Genomic DNA, 865 nt, shown 5'->3' with positions numbered 1-865 from the left:
ATCCAGCAGGTGAGGGACCCAAAACAACCCCAAAACACCCCCAAAACACCCCCAAAACACACCCAAAACATACCCCCATCCAGCAGGTGAGGGACCCCAAAACACCCCCTTTCACCCCAAAACACCCCCTTTCACCCCAAAACACCCCATCCAACAGGTGAGGGACCCCAAAACAACCCCAAAACCTCCTAAAACACACCCCCATCCAGCAGGTGAGGGACCCCAAACACCCCCAAAACAACCCCAAAACACCCTCAAAACAACCCCAAACACCCCCCCATCCAGCAGGTGAGGGACCCCAAAACACGCCAAAAACAACCCCAAAACACCCCCTTTCACCCCAAAACACACCCCCAACCCACAAGTGAGGGCACCCCAAAACCCTGAACCTCCCAAAAACACCCCCTATCCAACAGTTGAGGGACCCCAAAACACCCCAAAACACACCCCCTTTTACCCCAAACACACCCCCATCCAGCAGGTGAGGGACCCCAAAACACTCCAAAAACACCCCCTTTCACCCCAAAATCCCCCATCCAGCAGGTGAGGGACCCCAAAACAACCCCAAACACACCCCCTTTCATCCCAAACACCCCCATTCAGCAGGTGAGGGACCCCAAAACAGCCCAAAACACCCCCTTTCACCCCAAACACCCCCATTCAGCAGGTGAGGGACCCCAAAACACATCCCTGAACCTCCCAAAAACACCCCCATCCAGCAGGTGAGGGATCCCAAAACACCCCCAAAACACCCCCAAATCACCCTCAAAACACCCCTAAAACACACCCCCTTTCACCCCAAACACACCCCCATCCAGCAGGTGAGGGACCCCAAAACAGCCCAAAACACACCCTTTCATCCCAA

The 865-nt window shown here is 55.1% G+C and overlaps 1 protein-coding gene across 1 annotated transcript in view; it reads left to right on the top strand.

Annotated features, from left to right (window-relative positions):
* Window positions 1-68: 68 nt before the first annotated feature.
* The window catches only part of LOC113980884 (filamin-A-like), a gene marked incomplete at both ends in the record, with an annotated part of 6,079 nt that continues 5,282 nt past the window's right edge, over window positions 69-865 (top strand). The window contains 1 exon segment of the mRNA XM_027708106.1: window positions 69-86. Coding sequence (XP_027563907.1) covers window positions 69-86 — 18 coding nt within the window.

This window comes from Neopelma chrysocephalum, unplaced genomic scaffold (assembly GCF_003984885.1).
Source record: "Neopelma chrysocephalum unplaced genomic scaffold, ASM398488v2 Primary Assembly neopelma1_95507, whole genome shotgun sequence".
Classification (NCBI taxonomy): domain Eukaryota; kingdom Metazoa; phylum Chordata; class Aves; order Passeriformes; family Pipridae; genus Neopelma; species Neopelma chrysocephalum.
The sequence above is the reverse complement of the archived record's forward strand: the minus strand, read 5'-3'. Positions and strand labels throughout refer to the sequence as shown.